General features: G+C 48.7%; 1 protein-coding gene across 1 annotated transcript; it reads left to right on the forward strand.

Moving 5' to 3' along the window:
* Positions 1-673: 673 nt before the first annotated feature.
* CATSPERG (cation channel sperm associated auxiliary subunit gamma) lies at positions 674-20,107 on the forward strand (the record flags this gene model as incomplete). The annotated part of the gene is made up of 27 exons (XM_080908669.1): positions 674-946; positions 1,055-1,108; positions 3,510-3,654; positions 3,773-3,902; positions 4,053-4,125; positions 5,254-5,409; positions 5,945-6,116; positions 7,103-7,240; positions 8,900-8,959; positions 9,094-9,201; positions 9,996-10,046; positions 10,139-10,268; positions 11,613-11,724; positions 11,956-12,114; positions 12,207-12,316; positions 13,264-13,477; positions 14,194-14,256; positions 14,348-14,546; positions 14,644-14,762; positions 14,948-15,028; positions 16,988-17,144; positions 17,316-17,379; positions 17,503-17,598; positions 17,820-17,909; positions 19,407-19,499; positions 19,658-19,757; positions 19,856-20,107. The coding sequence occupies 27 exons, from the start codon at positions 674-676 to the stop codon at positions 20,105-20,107; spliced, it is 3,399 nt and encodes a 1,132-aa protein (XP_080764795.1).
* Positions 20,108-21,708: the final 1,601 nt, after the last annotated feature.

The raw sequence follows: 21,708 nt of genomic DNA on the forward strand, positions 1-21,708 counted from the left end.
AAGCCGGTTCTCGGGCAGTGCAAAGAGAAAGGGGAGTGGTGAAGAGCAGTGTGAGGGCGAGGAAGCTTGTGAGAACGGAGCCAAATCTCTGACCGCTGAGGGGCGCAGTGGTGGGGAAAATAGCAAGGGCTCGGGCAAGGCAAGAAAAAAAAAGAGAAATTTGGCGAAGGGTAGGTTAAGAGTTCCAGGAACTGGAACAGAGAAGAGCAAGGCCAGGGCAAAGGGACGGAGAGCGACTAGGAAACGGGGTGAAAAGAGACGCAGGAGTCGGGACCGTAGTAAAAGCAGGGACCGGGCCGAGAGGAAGAGCAGGGGCGGGGCGAGGAGCATTAGCAGGGGAGGGGCCAAGAGCAGGGGCGGGACGAAGAGCCTTAGTAGGGGAGGGGCCAAGGGCAGGGGCGGGGCAAGGAGTCTTAGTAGGGGAGGGGCTGAGAGTAAGAGAAGGGGCGGGGCAAGGAGTCTTAGTAAGGGAGGAGCTGAGAGTAAGGGCGTGGCTAGGTCTAAGAACAGGGCCAGGGCAGAGAATAAGGGGCCCAGAAGCCGGATCAAAGGTGGAGCTAGGAGGAGGAGTGGGAAAAAGGGCAGGAATTGAGCGCGGGTTTCCTAGCGATCAGCCTCAGCAAGCCGATTTGCAAGTGGGTGTTGATCCTCACATTCTCCAGGTTCTAGCTACATGGTGTCCTGGCCAGCCATGTCCCCTGTCAGCCTTGTGTGGCCGAGGAGACCAAACCTATGGGCATTCTGGGTACTGTGGCTTGTGCTGTTGCTGTCGTTGAAGTCGTGGGCGATAGATATTTTACAGAATTGCAACTGGCGTGTTGTCCTGAACAAGTTCGAGAATGTAGGCTTGAGTCTCTCCAAAGATCGATTTCAGGATCACCAGCCCATCAACACAGTGGCCGAGGTGTTCAGAAAGTTGGTGGACTCGCCAATCAATCTGGAAGAGGTGAGGGAAGTGAGATCAAGACTATCAAAGGGATTTGGGGCCAGTAAACAGAGGAATCTTGAGTCAGCACACCAAGTGACTAGGTATTTTCCCTACCTTTCCTTACAGAAATATTTGAGCTTCCCTTACTACCTGCAAATCAACTTTTCTTGTTCGGGACAGGTGAGAGCTTACTGAATGACTGGGCCGATTTCTGTAAGTCTCCAATTTCCATCATTTTCAGTAATGTTTTTCAATACAGTTTAATAGCCATCTCCACCAAACCTGAAGGCCTTAGGGATTCAGTCTCCCAATAGATACAAGAACACAGTAGGGCCAAAAAAAAAAAAAAAAAAGAAAGAAAAGAAAAGAAAAAAAAGAAAAGAAAAGAAAAAAAAAGAAAAAGAAAAGAAAAAAAGAGCTTCCCCCATTTCAAAATTGAGCCGCAGCTCATCTTTTTTAGGGTCTAAGGACAGAGCCCAAGGATTTGCGCATGCTACCCCTGCTTCCTGCTACCATCACGGCCTCAGCCCCTCAGTGCGCCATTCCAGTAATCCTAGTGTGTCTGCACAGTCAGGCACCTGTCTCTGCTACTACATTTACATTGCCTTAACAAAACCTCCATGATCAAGGCAACTCGGTAGGAGTCCATGAACACCACAGCCAGGAACAAACATGGTGGGGAACCTCCGAGAGCTTAAACCCCCATCCGCAAGCAGGAGGCAGAGAAACTAAATTGGTGCAGACTTTTGAGACCTCAAGGCATTCCACCCCGACTGACACACCTCCTCCAAGAAGGCCACATGTAATCAGTCCTACTCAAATAGAACCAAACACTCAAACATGAGCACCTAAGGGGCCACCCACACTCACCTCATTATCTTTCTCCTGAATGCTCCTCGAACCTCCAACAAGAACAGTGTCAATGGGATGGCGTGTCTATTAATAGTTATTTATTTATTTATTTTTTTAAAAAAAGAGCATTTGTCTTATTTTTAATTATATATGAAGGTACACATGGGCACACAGTTGCATATGGAGGTCAGAAGAGGGTGACGAGTTCCTGGAATTGTTACAAAGCCTTTGTGGCTTGACATAGATGTTGGGAGCCATAACTTAGCTGTCTGGAAGTACAGTAAGTACACACTCGTAACCTTTGAGCCGCCCATCTCTCCAGCCCCGCCCTCATTCTTTGATGCCATAGCCTAATGTTCCTTAACCCGGGCTGGCTAACCTGACGTGTAGCCAAGAATAACCTCAGACTTTTGAGCATCCTGCCTCTATAGGCTTCATGGGAGCGTATACTGCATGTTAAATAAGTAGGGGCTGGAGAGATGGCTCAGCGGTTAGAGCACTGACTGCTCTTCCAGAGGTCCCGAGTTCAAATCCCAGCAACCACATGGTGGCTCACAACCATCTGTAATGGGATCTGATGCCCTTTTCTGGTGTGTCTGAAGACAGTGGCAATAATTGATAATTACTAATTTTAAAACATATGTGTTATTTTATATGTATGTTAATAAAACACAAACAGTAAAAAAAAAGACAGCAACAGCGAACTCATACAAAATAAATAAATCTTTTTTAAAAGGTAAAATAAGTAAATCTATAGAAAGGGATTGAATAAAAAGTGTCAGTGTAAGTCCGTATTTACAGAACAAAGGAGTCTAGCCTGGGCTATGTAGAAAAATCTTTTCTCGGGGCACCACTGAAAAGTTTTAAGTTTATTGAGCTGTAACTCACTCATGATAAAGCACCAGAGAAGTGTTAATGTGTTCTCTGAGAACTGGATTGACTGTGTCCCAGGCTGTTCTTGAACTCAGCATTCTCCTGCCTCCTTTGCACTGGGATTATAGGTGTGTACCACGCCCAGCTTTACTTTTGTGCGTTTTGAGGCAATGTTTTACTATGGGACCTGGGGCTGCTCTGGAACTTCCCACTTGGATCAAGCTGGCCTTGAACTTGCACTGACTCCTCCGCCTTATCTGAGTGATGGGCTCACAGACTTAACCAACCACGAGTCGAACGTTTTTTTTGTTGTTGTTGTTGTTGTTGTTCTTAAAACCTTTTATTTGTGTCTTGCCGGAGTGTGTGTGTGTGTGTGTGTATACCACCTGTGTGCCTGGTCCCTTGCAGATTCCAGAAGAGAGAACAAAAACCCAGGAGACAGATAGATACACAGTCCTGGCTCACTTAGGCCTCTCTGTATAAATCAGACTGGCCTCAAACTTGTGATTCTCCTGTTTCTGTCTCCTGGGGAGGAGAAAGATAAATGTTGCTACACCCGGCCTCTAGCTTTTATTGATTTGCTTATTTTTGAGACAGTCTTACTTTGTAGCCCAGGCTGACCTCAAACTCCCTTTGTATTCTTCTGGACTAGCCTTGAACGAAAGAGCCTGCTGTGTCACCCTCTGGAGCCCTGGGGGCAAGCATGTGGCAGCATAGCAGAATGCACAGCCCTGACCTCTGACCCTTTGTGGTGGAGAGAACCTGCTGTGTCCACTGAGCTCAGGATGCAGGACATTACTCCGAAGGTCTCCAGGCAGTGGACCCTGAAACTAAATTATGCCCTCTTCCCCTTCAGGATAGCGAGGTGCTGGCCCGAAAAGGCCACCTGATGGGGATGAAGCCCATGGTCCTGGTCAGCTACATGCACTCAGTCAACTTTTACCGTTGGAAGACTGAAAACCTGCAGATTCTGATGGAGGCCGCTCCAATGCGCAGCACAAGTGGGCCGAACTGCTTGGTGGTAGCGGGTGGGGATAGGTAGTCTGGGAGTGCCCTGAGGCCCACCTGGGCTTCTGGCGGCCTCTGATTCCTCTGTGCCTCTGTGCCCCATCCAATCAGCAAATGACTGCCAGGCAGAGTCCATGTGCGTCCTGAACTGGTACACACCCATGCCCTTGAAAAATGGCTCCGTGGTCATCTCAGTGGACATCTACACTAATGGCCTAGGGCCCTTCATTCCCCGGAAAAGGTGCTGTTTCTGATAGTGTGCACACTCGGAGAGGCAACCCTCAGAATCCCCAAGGAAGCAGGGGAAGCCAGTGGGGAGGGGGCAAGGGGAGGTTGCTGTGAGCAGGGTGGAGTCCCTGAGATGGCATTCCTCATGGGAGCCTCCTTGCAGGTTCTATGTGAATATGAATGGCTTCTTGAAAAGAGACTCAGAAGGCAAATCTATCTTCACCATGGGGTATGAGGTGAGGGCTGCCAATGGGGGTCATACTCGGATTACCCATGCCTTATCTTCAAACTTCCAAACCCACAGAGACCCCATTTGCAGAACAGTTTCCTTGATCTCTGGGCCCCAGGTACCATTTTCTCAACTGTACCTTTGAGTTTCTCTTTTAGAGTCAATCTAGAGAGGGAGGGGTGTTTACACACATGCACACACAGCCTCCCAGTGCTAGCGGCTGGAGTGTCTGGCTTTCTAGGTGAGCACAGGGTGATTGATAGCCCATCCCCATCGTCTCATTGGATTTTATGTAGGCATTTTCTATTATTTTGTATGTGTTTATACCATGGTATGCATGTGGAGGTCAGAGGACAACTTTTAGGGGCTTGTATTCGGTCCACCTTGTGGAATTGCCTGGGATTGAACTAAGAGACATTAGGCTTGGCGGCAGGAGCCATTACCTGCCAAGCCATCTCACAGGCTCCCCTGTGTGTGGTGTTTTGTAACAAGGTTTCAGTATAGTCTGCAGGGGTCTGGAACTCACTGTACAGACCAGGCTATACTAGAGTATCCTAGATGTGAGGCACCAAGCCAGGATTCGGGTTCATTTGAACTTTTCTAACATATGATTCCATGTTGTGATGGCGGACACACATGGGGCACATGTGTGGAAGTCAGAAGACAATCAGGAGTTGATTCTCTGTTTCTGTCATTAAACTCAGGACATCAAGCTTGGTGGCAAGTGTCTTTTACCCACCAAGCCAGCTCACCTGCTGTGTTTACTCACTTCAAAGACAAGAATACTGAGGCTCTAAAGGAGGGAATGATTTCCTGCCTCCTGTCAGAGAATTCCCACCTGACACTATCCTTCATGGTCCCTACACCCGTATTCCAGTGTGAGCGTGGGGTGTGTGTGTGTGTGTGTGTGTGTGTGTGTGTAAGATGGAAAAGGAATGAAGAGGCTGCTGCAAAGCCCCTGGGATGAGCAGAAAACAAGGAAGAGGCAGGGCCTGGGTTAGAGTGGAGGAGAGTGAGGTTAGGGAGGGGACAGCCAGCAGCAGAGGCTTTGTCATCAGGATGAGAACTTTGGCTTGTGGCAGAGGTGGAGGTGCAGAGAGGTGGGGGCTGAATGGCATTTCTGTTCCCCTGACAGAGCCTTGTCCTAGAGTCGTCTCACTTCTGGAACCAGAAATCAAGACCCCTGTGGTTCACTGTGAACCACGCACCCGTGTTCATCCTTGGGGGCTTTAGTACTGAGAAAGCCATCCTGTTTTCGGACACTAATTTCCAGGACTATGTTTTCTTGGAGGTGAGGGAGAGCAGGTGCACACTTGGGCTTCTGGGCAGTGCTGGGTCTTAGCCCATAGGTGGGGGTCTGGGACTATGGCATGGGACTTCAAAGATATGCCAGTCTCCAGCAACGGGGCCTGAAGAACAGTTTCACTGCTAGGAAGCACACATTTAAATATTTTTTTAAGATACATTTCTTGGGGGGGGTGGAGAGATGGCTCAGAGTTTGAGAGCACTGGCTGCCCTTCCAGAGGATCCGGGATTCAAGTCCCGCACCAACGTGGCAGCTCACAACCATCTGTAACTCAAGCTGCAGGGAATCTGGTGCCTCTGGCTTCTACGGGTATTGCTGTCTCTCTAGATTCAACATGGGAACTCTGACACGGGCACAGGGACCGTTGCACACTCTGAACACTGTTTAACTCTAGGCTGTGTCCAATGTTCAGACCGGGATAGCGTGTCTTCTCTAGGCAGTTAGAACGGTAGTGATAGCCAAGGCAGAAGTCGGAGGCTGAGGTCTCACACTGGTTCACAAGTGCTCTGCTCCCCTGCAGCTGAGTATTGACAGTTGCTGGGTCGGCTCCTACTACTGTCCCGTTCTTGGCTTCTCAGCCACCATCCACGACACCATTGCCACCGAGAGCACGCTCTTCATTCGGCAGAACCAGCTTGTCTACTATTTCACGGGCAACTACACCACACTCTTCGACCAAAGCCACAGCAGCAGTGAGAACCCCCCCGGGGGGGGGCAAAGGGTGGAGGACATGTGGGTGTCAGAGAAACAAAACCAAGAAGGATGTTGACCAGAAAGGAAACAGTCCAGGCGTCACCATTGTGTGTACACCTTTCATCCCAACACTTGGGAAACAGAGGTAGGGTCATCAGGATACATATAGCCTGTTTGAGGTGAATCTAGGCTCCGCAAAATCCTGGAGATGGGGAAGCACACACAAGGGAAGGGATGTTGCTAACATCTAATTCTAGCACTTGAGACTATATCTATAGTTCAGGGTAATCATGGGCTATGTATTAGGTTCCAGACAGCCTGGGAAACTTAGTGAGAACTGCCTCAACCCACTCCCTTGGGATGGCGGTGGGGGCAAAAGAAAACAAGACAGAAGTGGGGCATGCCTGAGGATCGGTTTACCTGACCCAGAAGCCCAGAGCACTCTGACTTCAGACTGAGGTGTATCCAGGTACACAATATAACCCTTGGTCTCTTGCTGAACTTTGTGATTCCTACCCACACCCAGCCCCGGAGAGCCACATATCTTTTGGCTAGTGGCTACAAGCTGGAAGGGCCTCTGATTTGCCTCACTCTGTCCAGAACACAGTTCAGAACCAAGGGAACAAAAGAAGGGGTGAGCTCATCTAGACATCACGAGTAGCTCCCGTACAGTGGGACATACCTGACACCGCAGCATTGAGGCAGGCAGTAGGAGGAAGCTGGCCAGCCTGGGCTATAGATAGAGTTTTTGCGCTAGCCAGAGCTACAGTGTTAAAAAGCCTATTTCATAAAACCAAAACCAGTCATAGCAAGCTAGAATTCAAGGGTAGAGGACTGGTTGGGAGAGGCGTTAACGCCACACCGACATGTTGCTTCAGGCTAAGAGGACAGGTAACAGGCTCTGTAAGAGCAGAAAAAGAAAGGGTTGGGGTCCAGGCCTCATTCTGACCAAGCTGGTTTTATGTCCCCACGTTTAATCCCCTAGGCAGCTGGGTTCGAGTCTTGTCTAGCGAGTGCATTAAGAAGCTGTGCCCGGTGTTTTCCAGCGGCAATGGTTCTGAGTACGTTTTAGCCCTCACCATGGGCAAGAATGAGGGTTATGTTCACATCGGAACCATCACAGGTAAAAGCCTGTGTCTTCTGAGCACTCAGGAGACAGGCTCTTTCCCCCCACACTCTCACCTGGGGCTCTTATTTCTTGCTATGTGTCGTCAGAGGAAGTGGCAGGCTCAGGGTTGTTCTGTGGGTATGGGAACGGGTAATGCTTGTTGCTAAGCCCGAGGTCTTGAATTCAGTCCCTGGGACCCACCTGAAGGAAGAAAAGAACCAGCTCCCATAGGGTGTCCCTCTAACACACTCATACGTGCACAGCATGCAGGAACCTGGGGGCATCCTGGTCTACATAGGGAGTTCCAGGATAGCTAGGGTTACATAGTGAGGCCTTCTCTCAAAAAAATGTGGGGGCGGGGGGGGGGACCAGAGAGATGGCTCAGAGACTGAGGGCACCGGCTGCTCTTCAGTTCCTCATCGCATTCCAGGGGTTCTGCTGGTCTCTGTCGGCCTCCTCCAGGGCTAGGCTTTCAGGTAGTTCATGTACGTAGCAGCATGCAAACACACAGAGAAAACGATGCGATCATAAAACCTTAGGCAGGCTCACATGCAGTGTTAGGCAGGATGACCACATTTCTTGGTAGGTCCAGAGGTCAGGCAGCAGAGCCTCGAGGTCTTCCTCACGCCACATCGTTTACTTGTTTGTTTTTGAGACAGGATCTTAGCATGTAACTTGCTCTCTTGGAACTCACAACGTTGGCCAAGCTAGCTTCACCTCTGAAAAGCTCTCCCTGCCTCTGCCTGCTGAATTAAAGGCCCACACTGATACTCAGGGACTCTTCTAGTCTCAGCTTCCCAACTCGCATCTTCTGCCAGGCCCAGCTGAAAAGAGAATGGATGTGTTTCTTTGTTAGCAAAAGTAGGTGTTAAGCTGGGCATTGGTGGTGAACACCTTTAATCTCAGCACCCTGGAGGCAGGGACAAGCCTATCTCTGAGTTCAAGGTCAGCCCGGTCTATAGAATAAGTTCCAGGACAGCCACACAGATAAAAACCTGTCTGGAAAAACAAACAAAAAAGAGTAGTTGACAAGTCCCTGTTATTGTATTAGCACAGTGACTATACACAGGTCCCCCCAACCCCACCAGCCTGTTCCATGGAATCCTAGATTTGTGGCTTTCACCAAGTAACAGGAGTTCCCTCACACACTTTCCCATCTATCTATAAAATGGGACCAGATGGCAACTCTGAAGTGTTTCTTTGGGTTAATATAAAGATTAAATAAGTTCACTGGACATGGTGGTCCACAGATGGTAGTCACAACACTTGGAAGTCTAAGGCAGAAGGAGCAAGAGCTGGAAGCCATCTTGAACTAAAACAGGCAAAAGCAGGGCCAAAGTGTGGCTCAGCATTAGAGAGCCCGTATGGAATCTACCAGAAAATGCTAGATCACTGGTTGTGCACCACCATGCTTTGCTGCATTCATTCCACACCCAGCCACAGGATGTGCTCTGATTGCTTGCATTGGTCACACCTCCATATCTAAAGTTGTTTTTGAGACAGTAGGTCAAGTGTAAAGATGAAAATGCCAGAAGTCAGCCTGACCCCTAGAATCCCTGGACTAAGAGGTTTAAGGGTGTGGGGAACCCCGATGGGGCGCTGGTTGGGTAGGATGCCCTGAAGGTGCTGATGGTCTAGAAAGGGCCTGAGCATGGCATCTGACTTGATCCACAGCTGGCCTCGTGTCCTTTGAGATGGTGCCGAGGGAATGGTCAGTATGCAGCAAGTTTCCAGGTACTCTTTTTTTTTTTTTTTTTTTTTTTTGTGATTTGGAGTAGGAGGGGGTAGTAGGCCTCTGAGAAAGGGTATGAAAGGTTATGGGGATGGCTGGATTCTAGACTGCTATAGATTCCGTTCTCCTCCAGGAGACTTGAACTGCACCATCGAATGGGCTACATACATCCCCGATGAGAAGAGCCTGCTGTTGTTAGTAAAAATTGCCTCCGGGGAATTTTACCTACTCTGCTATAATAGAGGTAAATCAGGTTGCCCTGCAGGTCAGAAGAGACCCGTGCAGCAGCTGGGACTGGGGACCGGATAGCCACCTTACACGCGCTACTCTTACATAAGCAGTCCAGAGGCTGGGGAAGCCAGTGTGTCTAGGGGACAGAGAAGAGGATAAGAGGAAGCCTGTAGACGGCCCCAAAACCACATCTGGAAGGCCCTGTAGTCCACAAGGAGGTTGAGTTTTATGTTCTCTTTGAGATAAAAACAGTCTCAAAAAGGACCAGAGAGGAGGAATCTCCAACTGTGTGTCTGCGCAGACTTGCATTTTGATATTCTAGCCAACAACATGTCTCAGTGGGTACAGGTACTTGCCGCCGAGCCTGATAACCTAAGCTCCGTTTTGGAGACTCACATCGTAGGAGAGGAGACTCCCGAAGCCGTCTTCTGTTGCTGAGAAATGTGCACGTGTACGCACACATACACATACATATTCACATAGCGTAAATATAATAAATCAACAAGGTTTCTATCTTAAATGGAAAGCCAGTAGATTCTTAAAGGTGGGTGGGGATTTGTTTTAATTTTTTTTTGTTTTTTGAAGCAAGGTTTTATTATGGAGCCCTTGCTGGCCTAGAACTCCCTCTGTAGACCAAGCTGTCTTCAAACTCTCAAAGAGCCACATACCCCTGCCTCCTGAGTGCCTGGATTGAAGGGTCACCCTGCTCCGAGCTTGGAGAACAGTAACTCTGGCCTTGCTTACAGTGTGAGATTAGGGTTTCAAGAGAGTTCTTCAGGCTTCAGGATGCTGTTTTCCTACCTCTAGACTTCCAGATTCTGGATATCCTCTACAAATTACCACAGTTTATCCCTCTAGGTAGGACCAAAGGGCAAGGGCGGTTTCCAGGGTGGACAGTGGTCAGGAAGAGACTTGGTGAACACTCTTCTCCTTTCCTCTGCTGTGGCCAGCTAAGGAACTGGACTTCTTGGTGATCCTTGGTACAGAGACCTATACCAACACTCCTATGAAACCCAAGGGCTTATTCTTCAACACAATGAACAACGCACTGTACATCTGGGGCAACTTCATCCTGCAAAGGTAAGTATAAGCCATCTCTCTAAGGACCCAGGCACGCACGCACACACGCACACATATACACACACTCACATATTTATTTATAGAAATAATTTTATCTGTTTTTTTAAAAGATTTATTATTTTACGTATGAGTACCCTGTTACTATCTTCAGACACCAGAAGAGGGCAATCAGATCTCATTACAGATGGTTGTGAGCCACCATGTGGTTGCTGGGATTTGAACTCAGGACCTCTGGAAGAACAGTCAGTGCTCTTAACCACTGAACCATCTCTCCAGCCCTATCTGTTTGATTTTGAGACAGGTCTCACCTATGTGGCCCCTGGTTGTCCTGGAACTCACTCTGCAGACCAGGCTAGCCTCAAACTCAATGTTCTGTCTGCCTCTGCTTCCCCCCACCCCCGCTGAAATTAAAGGCCTATACCATAACTCCCAGTAAAGTTTTATTTTATTTAATTATGTGTATGTTTGTGTGTCTGTGTGGTAGTGGTATACACATAGGAGTATGGGTATCTGTAGAAGCCAGAGAGGGTTTTAGAAATCCTGGAGCTAGAATTAACCCATAAGCAATTTTTTCATACCTTCAATGGGCTGTTTTCCCCCAGTCACTAGGGTGGAGCTAAAGGTCTTGCTTAGGTTAGGAAACACTCCATTGATAAGCCATGACCCTGGACCCTCATTAGTAGACTCTAGGCGAGGACTCTGCTCAGAGTCACCCCACTCCAGCTCTGGGAGCCCTTTTGTAAAATGAAACTTTCTGGACTGGGTACATGTGAGCAACAGAAAGTGTTTTCTGGAGACACTTGAGAACTTTTCTTACCGGTCTACTCTCTTCCTCATCAGGAACCCAGGGGCCTATGCCATCTTCATGGACAGTTGGAAAACTGCTTTTTTTTTTTTTTTTTTATGAATTTGGTTTTAAGAGAAAGAAACCCAACTCAAGAATCACTTAAGCATAAAGAATCGCCTGACTGATACATGGGAAGATGAAGCAGATGTTTATCTTCAGGCGTGACTGGATCCAGGGCTCTGAGGCTTGCCATTAAGACCCTTAGGACCCCATTTCTAGGCAAGGTAGCATTTTTACTGTCCTAGGCCAGATAGCTGAGTCTTGGAGTTCCCCAAACACCAGAGATGGGGAGATGCAGGTCCAAGAAAGACCACAAGGGCATTCTCATGCGCTCTGGAAGCTGAAGCCACAGTCACAGGGTCCCTTTGCTATCGTCTACAGTGTCAGAGAACAAACAGTCTATGGTTACTTGCTGTATTATGGGTGCAATGGAAAAAACAGGTGTCTAGAATACCAGATGTCCCCATGCTCAGAGCTCCCTCTCTCTGTCCCGAAAGCTACGATAGAGAACACTTCATTTATCTGGCGGACTTCCCAGGAGATTCTACCATCAAATACATGCTCAACTCTTACAAAGGTCATATAGCTGTTGTCACAGAAGATGAAGAGGTGAGATACCCTGTTTTTCTCTCTAAGCCCTCCTCGTTCACCTCCAAATCTCCTTCCCCGTCAAGGTGAGCACCCTTCAGAAACTCCGAGATAAAGGTCAGTAGAAGGTGACTTGGAGGGGGTGGGGGACTTTTTCAAAGAGTGTGTATCTTTGGAAGGCACAGTGGGGTGGGAGAGTCGGGAGGCTCCCCTTGTTCCTGAAGACTCACATAGATGCCGCTGGACCCACAGATATGGTACTTTCTGGAGGGCGGCTATGACGTGTACAGGTTGGTCCCATCTCAAGGCTGGGACACCTACACTAACCTGCAGAAGATACAGGACTCTCCCCTCTATTCGGAAGATGAGACTCTGGTCTCCCTCTTCTTTGAGGATGGGAATCTCTATGAGGTGCTGGGCGGATTTGGTAGGGTGGATGTGGGGAGCGTGTTGGGAGCTCTAAGGAGGTCTCCACACCCTTACATGTCTGTTTCTGGCCCCAGCTGGTCTATCTTTATGATGTTGGAAAGGAAGATTTGGTTAAGAGGCTCTTGCCTGTGGCAACGTTGATGGAGTATGACCTGCCCAAACCCTACACAGTGAAGGGTGAAAGGTGAAAAGATTGGACCCATGAAGCTGTCTCAGAGTTTTCAACCCAGGGGTGGGACCTGGAGCCACCCCAAGGATAACCTGGTGGTGGGGATGGAACACAGGTCAGAGGAAAAGAGCAGTGTAGCTTGGAGCATCAGGGAGGAGGGAAGCTGTAACTTAAGGGTGAGGAGGAAGGTGGAAGAGTGTTAGAAGGTGTATTCATTGGGGCTTTACTGCTGTGAACAGACACCATGACCAAGGCAAGTCTCATAAGGACAACATTTAATTGGGGCTGGCTTACACATTCAGAGGTTCAGTCCAGGATCATCAAGGCGGGAACATGGCAGTGTCCAGACAGGCATGGTGCAGGAGCTGAGAGTTCTGCATCTTTATCTGAAAGCTGCTAGCAGAAGACTGGCTTCCAGGCAGCAAGGATGAGGGTTTTAAAGCCCACATCCACTGTGACACACCTACTCCAATAAGGCCACACCTATTCCAACAGGGCCATACCTTCTAATAGTACCACTCCCTGGGCCAAGCATGTACAAACCATAACAGAGGATAAGGAGGAAGTGGGAGGGTCTTGAGACGTGGGAGCCTTACTTGTAATTGACAGACTTCAGAAATGGCCCAAATCTTGTGAGGTTAAGGCTGAAGAATTTGGAATTCAAATATGTAAGGCCGTCGGACTATGTAGTGAGACTGTACAGAGGAAAGGGTAGTTTCTGAGCAACTGCAGATGGTGCCACAAGCAGAGCATCTTGGAGATGGGGGGGGGGGGGGATTAAGGCAAACAACCTAGCTGGGGTGGAGGGAGAAGGGATCAATTAGAGAGCATGAGGGGACTGAAATGAGTTTGATATAGGCCAGGTTAAAATTTGGGGAATCAGCAACTCAAAAGTGGAAAATGTAGACTGGGGATGTTCCTAGAGAACTGTCAACTTAACTTCCCAACATGTTGTTGCCCAGGGACCACAGTATAGTCTCCTTCACGAATATCTGCCCTTTCAAGACTGCTCAGGTGTTTGATATGCCCCAGCAGCAGCATGTAGAACGCAAGGAGACCTACCTTGCTTTACCTCCTCTGGTCTCTGATTCCTCGGGCTTCCACAACAATAACACACTCGCTGTTTACCAAGGCCTTGTCTACTACCTGCTGTGGCTGCACTCCAAGTACGATAAGGTGGGCCCAGGAGGCAGTGAAGAGGGAACTGTTCTGGGTGGGTGAGTTTGAGGGGTTAGCGCAGCCAGAGTGGGACCTGAAGTTCGAGGATGTGAGGAAGGTGAAGGGGCCGGAGGCAGGACAGGTTTGAACTGGTTCTTAGGCATGAGGCCCTCAGATTGAAAACACATGCTGGTGCAGGCCTATAATCTCAACACTTGGGAGGGGGACCCAGGAAGATAGGGGTTCAGGACTAGACTGGGATACATGAGTCCCAGCCCTTTCCAGAAAAAGAAACGAACCTGGTATAACTGTGTATGCTGCTAGTCCAGACTCAGTGATGGATAGAACTCTTGACTTTGAGGCCATACTTGATACACAAAACATAACCAGCTGAGTATGAATCACAGCACCCACAGAAAAACCTGGTTGTGAGGCTGGGCTCAGAATCCCAGCACCGGGGTGGCCAAAGCAGGCCAAAGTGTGAGACTCACCAGCCAGAATAGTCTGGTCAGGCCACGGTTCAGTGTGAACTCTCTGGGTAGCTTCTTTGGAAACACAAGCAAGGCCCTACTCTGGCTTCCGCAGGCCCGCACACCCCACACGGGCCCACAAGGCCGAGTTTTGGGGGCCAGCTGGGTGATTATCTCTTTCTTTGGGCTATGAGCTAAACACAATCCTAGAGTTGCCTGCCTCCTTCCTCGCTGTCACCTCATGGTGTCTGACCGGTTCCACAGCCCTATGCAGACCCAGTGCACGATCCCACCTGGCGCTGGTGGCAACACAAAGCAATACACCAGGTAGGTGGACACGTGGGAGTTGGTGGAGGGACAGCACTGAGGTGTGTGTCTCCTGTCCAGCGCTTACTAGCTGACCATCCTGTGCATCCAGGATTACTACTTCTACCTGTTCAGCAACCGGCTGGCGGCAGAAGGCTTGTTCATCAACATGAAAGCCTACCAAAAGCTCTACAACATCAGCAACATCAACAGGGCACCCAATTATGTCTTTCTAGACAAGGGCAACTGGTTTACCTTCAAAGCGGCCTTATTGTCGCATCAGGAAACCTTCACGAGCTTTGATAGCCAAGGTCTGTGGTCAGGGCCTACTTAGCAACCAAGGGATGAGACCTGAATGAATTACTCTGGGGGCAGGCATCATGCATCAAGCCCCACCCACTCCCACAGGAGCCACCATTAATTCGGAGAAGAAGCTGGCTTTGGCTGTGGTGTTGGCGGATCCTGAGTGCCTTTCAGAAACTGTGAATCAGGAGGTCTTTCTTAATCGCAACACAATGGTCTACAAGGTGAGGAGGCCCGAGAGGAGGTCCTTCCTTGCTTGCTGTCTCTCTGGTCCTCTGAACAGTAAGTAAAAAGCCACAGGTCTTATTCTCTCTTCTGAGTCCCAGTTATCCGGCCTTTGAATGTCTCTGGATCCTGGGATAGATTTGGATGGTCCTCTATTTCAGTCTCTCCTTCCTGTCTTCCATAGGTTAAAGTCAAAGACACAGAGAGATGCACTGAACAGGGCATGACTGGACATAACATCAAGAAGACTTCCATTATGGTCAAGGTATGGTCCAAATCTGGGGGAGGGGTGGAGAGAGGGGACCCTGGCCCTTGGAATCCCCAATCACCCATTCCTCTTCACAGATGTTGGGCAGTTCTGGGAGATGCTTCTTCAGTTCACTTCTTGGGACACAAAGTCGAGTACTGGAGTTTGGGTACTGGGTCTGGTACTGGGGGTGGAGGGTTGGCTCAAGTCCCCAGAGGGCTGGTTCCTGTTGCTGTCCTAGGAGCGCTGTAAATCCATTCGGATTATAAACATACAAGGATGAGTATTTTTGCCTGTGTGTGTGGCTGTTGGCCACCTGTGTGTCTGGTGCCTTCAGAGGCCAGGGCAGAAGAGGCCTTTGGATTCCCTGGAACTAAAGTTATAAGTGGTTGTGAGCTGTCATGTGGATCAAACTCCAGGTCCTCTGCCATTACACAGTGCTACACACCAACGGTCTGTCTTTCTTTGAAATTTCCAGTGCTAGAGGTGGAACTTAGGCCTTTGAAGGTGCTGAGCAAGCAAGTACTCTATCACTAAGATGCCCACCCCCAACCCTCACGCGCTGTTCTACGTTTTCCGACTCAAGTGTTCTTCATCCTTTCCTTTGGCTTTCTTGTTCTTCTGTTGCTTACACGCGTGCTGTCCCCCTAGCACAAAGTCTGCTGAGGCCCAGAGCAATGCAGACTAACCCAGAGAGCTCATACACAGTAAAAGGCCTAGAGTCTTTGTTCTTTGTAACTTTCCTAGCCACCCGCTAGCAAACTCACCTTGGGGTCCCCTCCTTCCTGATTTAGAATGACCCAGGAAGTAGAAGACAGTTGTAATAGGCACAGACTCCTTAGATGGCGTGTGTTGGGCTAAAGGAACAGGAACAAGCTTGATTAAGCAAGGATGGGTAACAAAAGTGGGCTGTTCACCTCCCCCCTCTGTGTGTGTGTGTGTGTGTGTGTGTGTGTGTGTTCTAGAAAGCTAAAGAAGACACGTGTAAGGGAAGAAAGGAGGTTTAGAGGAAAAAAATAGATAGGTTTTAGGTGTGGTCTTTCTTTTTTCTTTCTGAGACAGGGTCCCTTTTTATGTTGCTAGTGGTGGGATTCAGGGACCCACGCTTGCCAATCTTTATTGTTATGATGAGTGCCGGCCTTCTAGATGGGTTTCGAAGGCTAAAAACAGAAAGCTAAGCAGGCATGGCGGAAGTATTCCTGTATCCCAACACTGAACAGGTACAGAGAAGAGTCTGTCTCATGAGCCAAGGAAACTGCATCTGTTGATGCAGCACCTTTTATCTGTCCAGCTCTTGGGAGGCAGAGGCCGGAGGATCTCTATGACTTGGGAGTCCATATTGATCTAGGTAGTAATTTCCAGACCAACCAGGGCTTTACAAGGAGACTCTGTTTCCAGCAGCTGCAAAGAACTTGAAGTTGAGGGAAGAAACGAAGTGTGTTGGGGTCTGGTGGGGAGTTAAGGGGAGGAATGGGAAGTTAATATGATCAAAGTATATTGTATGAAAACTTAAAGGTTAATAAGATGCTCATTAAAACAACAGGGCTGGAGCGATGGCTCAGTGGTTAAGAGCACTGGCTGCTCTTCCAGAGGTCCTGAGTTCAAATCCCAGCAACCACATGGTGGCTTTCGACCATCTGTAATGGGATCTGATGCCCTCATCTGTCACACAGGAGTACGTGCAGATAGAGCACTTCTACATTAAAATAGCAATGACCATCACAACAAAACCAAAAGCAAACAGGCATCAAACAAGTGCTGGAAACGCAGCTCAGGGGTAGTGTGCTTGCTTAGCCCTTGAGAGAGGCCCTGGTTCCAAGCTTAGCACTGGAAATTTGGTCTTAAGAACTTGGCAGTAGACTGCAGGGTGGTCACCTGATCATGCTGGTGGGGTGGGGCTGTGGGTTCTCCCTCTGCTCCTTCAAAGCAATCTAGGCCACTCCCCAGCAGAAGGCCTTTTTTTTTTTTCCTTCCCAGGGTTTCCTATTGATAAATATCTTAATCGGCTGTCCACCTGGCAAGCGCCTGGCCTTCGATGTCTCCTACACAATACAGAACTCCAAGGCGGTAAACAAGCACTATTTCGATTGTGTGAATCCGGACCCTGAGATGCCGTGCTTCCTCTTCCGTGACAGTGTGTTCCATCCCTTCTCCGGAATTTACTGCCCTCCCGTCCCTCACACATTCCCTCCTGCCACAGCCTCACCACTGTTTGCTCTAACCTAGAGTCCCCCTCCTCTCTTCTTCCATTCCTCTTTGGACAAAGCTCATCTCTCCCTTCCCTGCTCTCTTTCCCGATCCACAGTATTCCAGCCTTTCTTCTTAGTCCAAGACTTGGTGACGGGAGACTCTGGCAGTTTCTTGGGCAGGTGAGGACAGACTGGTTGTCCCCTCACTGCCCCCCCCCCCCCGACGTCGGGGACTTGACAGTGGGGAGGGAGATGCATAGTTCAAGACCCTGAGTGATCCTTGTTTACCTCTGCGTTCTTCAGTTATGTGTTGAAGGTGGTGGGCGGTGGGCGCACAGAGGAAACCATCAGAGACTACACGGAAGAAGAAATCTTCCGTTACAACAGCCCACTGGACAAGTAATGTCTTTGGGGCCCCGGTCCACAGCTGGTGGGTCTGCAGGGTCTCCCCTCTCCACTTCCAGTTAAGCAGGGGACTCCTCCTGCAAACTAAACTCAAGGTGCCTGAGACAGTAATGCCAAGTGTCCCACAATCCTGCCCTGCCCACTAGGTCCCCTCCCCTAGGTGCTAAGAACTGTTTCTGCTCTCACCCACTTTGACTCTTTATGGACCTGCGTAGAACAAATAGCCTCATCTGGAAAACGAAGTCTGTAAGGACCACCAGTGACAAAAAGTTCTACATAATGTCCCACAAGAGCCCTGGAATTGAGTGAGTGCAAGCCCTGAGAGTTCCCCCTTCCCCCAGGCTAGCCTATGGATTCACTGTGGATTCACTAGTCTAGGATGCCCTTGTTCCTCTGAATCTCCACACAAGTTTACCAGGGTCTGGTTTCCAGGCCAGCACCCTCCCTACTGAGCTGTGGATCCTCTCAGCCCTACCCTGTTATTTTTGTCTTACACAGAGTCTCACTATGTGGCTCCGACTCTTCTCAAAATTATGATTATCCTACTTCTGAAATGTGGGGATTATAGATAAACCCTTTGCACAAGCTCTGCCCCCCATCCTTTTGGCCCACTGTGCTTAATTGTATTGTTTTTCCAAAGGAGGGCAATCCTTTGCAGAGAGAGGTTCCCCTGGAAGTGGGGGGCCTTTTACTCGGCTTTCAGGCCTTAGATCACATGTTCCTTCCTTCAGGAGGGCTTAGCCATGCCCTTTTCTCCAAGATGGGCAGTCAGTCCCTGTGAAGTCCCTCATGCCTTTGCCATCCCGAGCTTCTGCCTGTACCTCCTCAACTTTCCCAGACGCCCTGCCCACATATCTCCTTACATTTTGGTCCTGACCACTCAGAGCCTGTCACTGTCTCCTAGAGGACCTGTTTCTCTAGGCACAATATACCTTTTTTTTTTTTTTAAACAAACAAGTTAACACAGATCAGCATCCACTGACAGCTAAGAGGAGATATTAACAAATGAAGAAAATTGTAGAGGACCTTGTTAGTATGAAAGGGCTTGAAAAACCATTTCTTACTCAATGAAAGGAAACACATAATATATCACAAGACAGCCATGTGTGGGCTTAGATCTTTGAAATCAACTTTTTTTAAAAAAAAAAAATATTTGTATGTGTACACTGTAGCTATTTTCAGACACACCAGAAGAGGGCGTCAAATCCCATTACAGATGGTTGTAAGCCACCATGTGGTTGCTGGGGATTGAACTCAGGACCTCTGGAAGAGCAGCCAGTGCTCTTAACCGCTGAGCCATCTCTCCAGCCCTGAAACTGACTTTTAATAATGGTTCTCAAGTGCTTCAGCGTCACATGAAACAGCCAGAAAGTTCCACTTTAAAATGGACAAATTAACCAACTGCACCCAAGACCATGTTCAGTTTTGGTTTATTGAATAATGGCCAAGAGGGAATTAGTGAGAATTAGGGGATTAGTTTGTACTTAGTCCAGACTGTGGGATGAAGGTGGCACACAGTAGGTATTCAAGTCCTATAACTGGGTCAGCTAGCAGGTGGAGGCAGTAGGCAGCAACTGTTTTGAGGGCTGGTGTTCAGACAGACAGCATCATTGAATGAATGAATGGAGCGGACTGATGAAGGAAGAGACTAGGGACTGGAAGGGTAGTGTGGCTCAGTGGGAACACTTGGCTGCACTTCCCCAGCGGGTTGGGACTTGGTCACCAGGCAGCAGGCAGATCGGAGAAAGCAGTGTCTCTCCTGGAGTGTGGGTGCAACATCTTGCCTCCACTTGGACTTGTAGGTGGCTGTGTTTGGAGAACTCCCCTTGCTACGACATCATTCCTAACAGCATCCACCCACCTGATTTCTTCCTCAAGGTGCTGGTGAGCAATAGGTAAGCCAGGTGCAGAGCCTAGGTGTGTGTTGGGGTCGGGGCGAGCGCGCGCGCACGGGGGGGGGGGGGGGGGGGCGGGGAGGTGCAGTGTGCTGAGACTGTTCTTTGGCGTGATGCTCCACTAATGAACTCAATCATGGACTCCATTCCCTCACCAGAGGTGTAGACAATAGCACGTATTGTGACTACCAGCTTATGTTTATACTGCACTTGCATGGGCTACCGCTCAGCAGCAAACGGTCCTTCTTTGTTGTTAAAGTGAGTGGCAGTCAAAGGCTTCCCTATTGGGTGGGCAGGGGTTTGCCTACTAATATACCTCCACCCGACCCCTTGTGACTGTTGTACTGGGCTTGCAGTTTTCTACCAGCTTCTTTATACTCATGGTGATCTTCTACATCCTGTTCTGCCTCGTGTGGCCTCACATAGTGAAGGCCTGGGTCTCATTACGCTGGCGGATTAACAACATCATGGCGTCAGAGTCTTACTACACATATACCACATCCACTGCAGGCTTCAGTCTCCAGTCTCATAGCTCGGAAGGAAGTTTCAAGGGCCCCTCCAGAGTAGATTCCAAAGAGGACAAAGCTAAGAGAGCACAGGTGGCCTGAGTCTCTGGTCTGTATGCTTCCTCATAAACCCTTAGGCCTCTCCTCTGGGAATGTGGCCTGCCACCTACCCAGGAGTTTCTGGTTTGCTACAATGTTCATGTCTCATTCAGACCCTAATAAAGCCTCATTTAAGAATCAGTCCTGAGTCCACAGAAAGTGTCTGTCCACTTTGTGCCAGCACAGCTGTAGCTAACTGTCAAAACATCAGAATCTTATGTTTTCAAGATGGCGCAGCAGATGAAGGTGCTTGTTCCCAAGCCTGACAACCTGGGTTTGATCCCCAGAACTCATAAGGTCCAAAGAGAGAGCTGACTCTGTGAAGTTGTCCTCTGACCTCAACATGTGCACATGTATGCACACACACACACACACACACACACACACACACACAGTGTTTTAAGTTAAGCCAGGTGTATGCCTTTATTCCCAGTAGAGGAGGCAGAAGCAGGTGAACCTCTTGAGTTTGAGGTCAGCCTGCTCTACATAGCAAGTTCCAGGCCAGCCAGATCTATATAGATCCTGTCGGAAACCAAACCAAAGAGAACAAACAAACAAAAACAACAGAACAAACAACAAAATGATGCTAGCTAGTGTGGTGGTTCAGACTGTCATCTGACCACTCAGGAGGCTGAGGGAGCAGAAATATTCTGAGTTTGAGGCCAGTCTGAGTTACTTAGAGACTTCCAGGCTAGCACTGACTAACCAAGAGAAAGATCCATTAAACCATCGGTTAAGAGCACCAGCTACTCTCTTCCAGAAGTCCTGAGTTCAGTTCCCAGAAAACATACACAACAAATCCGTAATGAGTTCTGATGCCCTCTTCTGGCATGTAGGTGAGCATGCAGACCGAGCACCATACATATAAAAATAAATCTTAGGGCTGGAGAGATGGCTCAGCGGTTAAGAGCACTGAGGATGTGGCTTCAATTCCCAGCAACCACATGGCAGCTCACAACTGCCTGTAGCTCCAATTCTAGGGGATCTGATACCTTCAAACATGCAGGTAAAACACCCATGCACATTAAAAAAAAAAAAAATCTTAGAAAAGTCAAGAGTATCACCCCTTGCTGTGCCCTTTTAAGGTTTGTTGCAGTAATTTAAGAGGCTAACACAGAAGGGTAAAGGAACTCTCCATCAAACCCAGAGAGAAAAACTACATCTCCTCTTTGAATCCTGCCTGATGAAAAAGAAAGAAGCAAAAAAAAAAAAAAAAAAAAAAAAAAAAAACAAAAAAACAAAAAAACAAAAAAACAACAAAAACAAAAAAGCCAGGCGTTTTCTTGGTGCAGGTGCTTGGAAGCAGTTAGGCCTAGATTTTTTCAAAACCTATTTTACTAAGGGTTCTTAAACACTTTCACCTTCCTTCTAGCCCACCATCAGCCAGAGGTAGTGAAAAGAAAAAGTTAAAAGGGCAAAGGGAGATGTGGACCTGTTTAGAAATAGTTCTTTGGGGGCGATTCTAATCTTTGTTGGCAGGATATCAGCAGTTCAGTTCACATGAATTAGCAGCAGTAGCTCCATCTACTTGTAAACATCATTCATGAATCAGCAACGACAGTTTGATCCAGAAGAAACCACAAGGCTCTGCCAGCCGGCCTGAG

This window comes from Micromys minutus, assembly GCF_963924665.1.
Source record: "Micromys minutus genome assembly, chromosome: 32".
In the NCBI taxonomy this organism is placed as follows: domain Eukaryota; kingdom Metazoa; phylum Chordata; class Mammalia; order Rodentia; family Muridae; genus Micromys; species Micromys minutus.